At 34.6% G+C, this 2,268-nt stretch overlaps 1 protein-coding gene and 1 non-coding gene across 2 annotated transcripts in view; both read right to left on the bottom strand.

Moving 5' to 3' along the window:
• Window positions 1-1,407: 1,407 nt before the first annotated feature.
• Window positions 1,408-1,548, bottom strand: LOC111722742. Its single transcript, XR_002771431.1, has one exon. It is a non-coding gene; the product is annotated as a U4 spliceosomal RNA (small nuclear RNA).
• A 451-nt stretch (window positions 1,549-1,999) lies between these two features.
• Window positions 2,000-2,268, bottom strand: part of KLRB1 (killer cell lectin like receptor B1) — an 11,590-nt gene continuing 11,321 nt past the window's right edge. Inside the window, exon 6 of the mRNA XM_003803575.1 lies at window positions 2,000-2,111. Coding sequence (XP_003803623.1) covers window positions 2,000-2,111 — 112 coding nt within the window. The remainder of the gene's footprint in view (window positions 2,112-2,268) is intronic.

The following is a 2,268-nucleotide window of genomic DNA, read 5'->3' as shown; positions in this document are numbered from 1 at the left end:
AACAAATGAGGAAAAAAACTAGACTAATGCATTAAGAGTATTGAAATGTTTAATATTCCCACTAAATGTTTTTCTACTATACCTACCTTTTAACCCAAATGGTGCATATGGAAGAACTCTGGGGAATGGGTAGAACAGAGAGGTAAAACAGAGATAAATTGACTTCAAATCCAAGCATGTAACACAGAAGTAATCTCACTGGTCCAGGCTCAAGATCCTTTTACTGTCACTTAAATAGACCACCAGTCTGCCAAGAGTAACTTCTTAGCTTGCTACATGAAAATGAAGTCAAGGACAATCTCTTTTTCCTTTTATTTTTCTGCCTTGGTACTTGTCTATCTCCAGCAAAGAGAAGAGTGGAGCCAGCTTCACAAACTTAAAGACACCCGTGATACATCAAAGAATTAAATCCCATTTCGGAAAAGTGGTAGGAAGTAGATTACAAATGTGAGGAGCAGAGAGGTTTGGGAAAAATTCATAAAGGAATTAACATTTAATCCAGGCCTTCTATAATTACTAGGATTTTCCAAGGCAAAAAATGGTGTGGACAATGGTAAGTAGTCAGTGAGCCTGTAACACGGGCTTCACAGGGACATGTAGTGGATGGATGGTAACACCAAAAACAGATGGCAGATCATTTTTCTTTTTTTAATGTATGTAAAAATGTTTAATTGACAAAATTGTATATATCCAAGGCATGCAATGTAATGACTTGATATACACATGTACTGTGTGTTCATTAGCACAAATTAATTAACACATCCATCATCACCCTTATTATTTGTGTGTGTGTGTGTGTGTGTTGGAGGGTCCATGTGCACCTGCAGGTATGTGGGTATCTATAGAGCAAGTTGTTGGCACAGAATGAATTATATTTTGATTTTTGATGTATTCAAAATACGTCATTGACACATATCATCAATTTCTATGCATAGGAATCAGGAATTGAGACATTAGTTTGATCATTAAAGTATGTATTTGAATCATTAGGGTAAATACACATCTACTTTTTCATAGTTTTATTATGAGTCTCCTTATAAGGTAAATTCAACATTATAATTTATTTGGAAATAAATGGAAAATTTGGTGTTTTTTAGAAAAGTGAACACTCAAGATATCTTGTCAGAATAAACGCTTGTGCTTTTTTTTTTTAATAGTTTCCCTAACTGAAGAGTTAAAAAGATATCACTTACTTTCTGTTAGAATAAGGAAAGATATAATGATGTATTTCTTACAACTTGTACATGAGCCATAAAAGAAGGAGATGTGGGTGAAAATGAGGAAATGAGAAAATTAAAATTGGAAGCACTGTGGAGTGGTGGGAAGAGTAAGGTCCCTTCCCAAACTACTTTTGTTATGACTCTCTAGTGTCAGAGTTAAGAGAATGAACTTTAAAAAAAAATTCTGTCTCTGGAGAAACTGTCAAAAATTGCCAATGCTGACTAAGTTTCAAGTCATCATGGTAGGGTATTAGAAATAGTTTTCAATTAGCAATAATTATACCTTGGATAAATCTCACTGGCTACAATACTGCCACCACTCACAGCTAAGAGAATAGACTTGAATCAATGTTCTGCCACAACTCCATTGTGTAGTGGTACAAAAAATGATAGACTGTGATAGACAGGCAGGACTTTAGAAATCAGTCACTACAGCTTTTCTGGAGATGAGTGGAGACAAAGAGGATCCATGAAGGCCATGTTTATACACCACGGCTAGAATCTAATGCCTCTCAACTGGTTTGGGTTCCCTTCCATAGAACAACACTATTTCTTAAAATTATATGTTTTCTCTATTTTCCTGTTTCTTCATTTATGAAATGAATAGATTTGACACAGACTTTTGTGAGATTCCCAACCCTTACAGAATTCTTGGCATTTGTTCGCTTGTGCCACTAAATGTACATTAGGCAGTATCCACAGTATGTGCAGCTAAAAGTAAGGAAATTGAGATGGAATTCATGGTCAAGACGTAGGATGTACTTTTTTAATAACAATTTTTATCCTTTTTGGCAGATCCATTTATGTTCCACACCACAGTCTTCAGAATAAACATCTTTTTTTGTGATATAAACACAACTGTTTTCTTTAATAGCACCTAAAATGTTTAATCTGTGGAGCAAAAGAAAAGCCTCTCAGGGTTTAAGATTTTCTAATAATTATCCCTATTTAACCATTATTTCCTGGGTCTTTCAGGAAATAGTGGAAGGCTAAATTATTAATCATATTAAGTACGCAGCCAGAAATACAAGTGTAATGGTTTACACTT

The sequence above is a fragment of the Otolemur garnettii genome, unplaced genomic scaffold (assembly GCF_000181295.1).
Source record: "Otolemur garnettii isolate 467f Iridium unplaced genomic scaffold, OtoGar3 scaffold00339, whole genome shotgun sequence".
NCBI lineage: Eukaryota > Metazoa > Chordata > Mammalia > Primates > Galagidae > Otolemur > Otolemur garnettii.
This window is presented reverse-complemented; position numbering and strand designations above follow the sequence as displayed.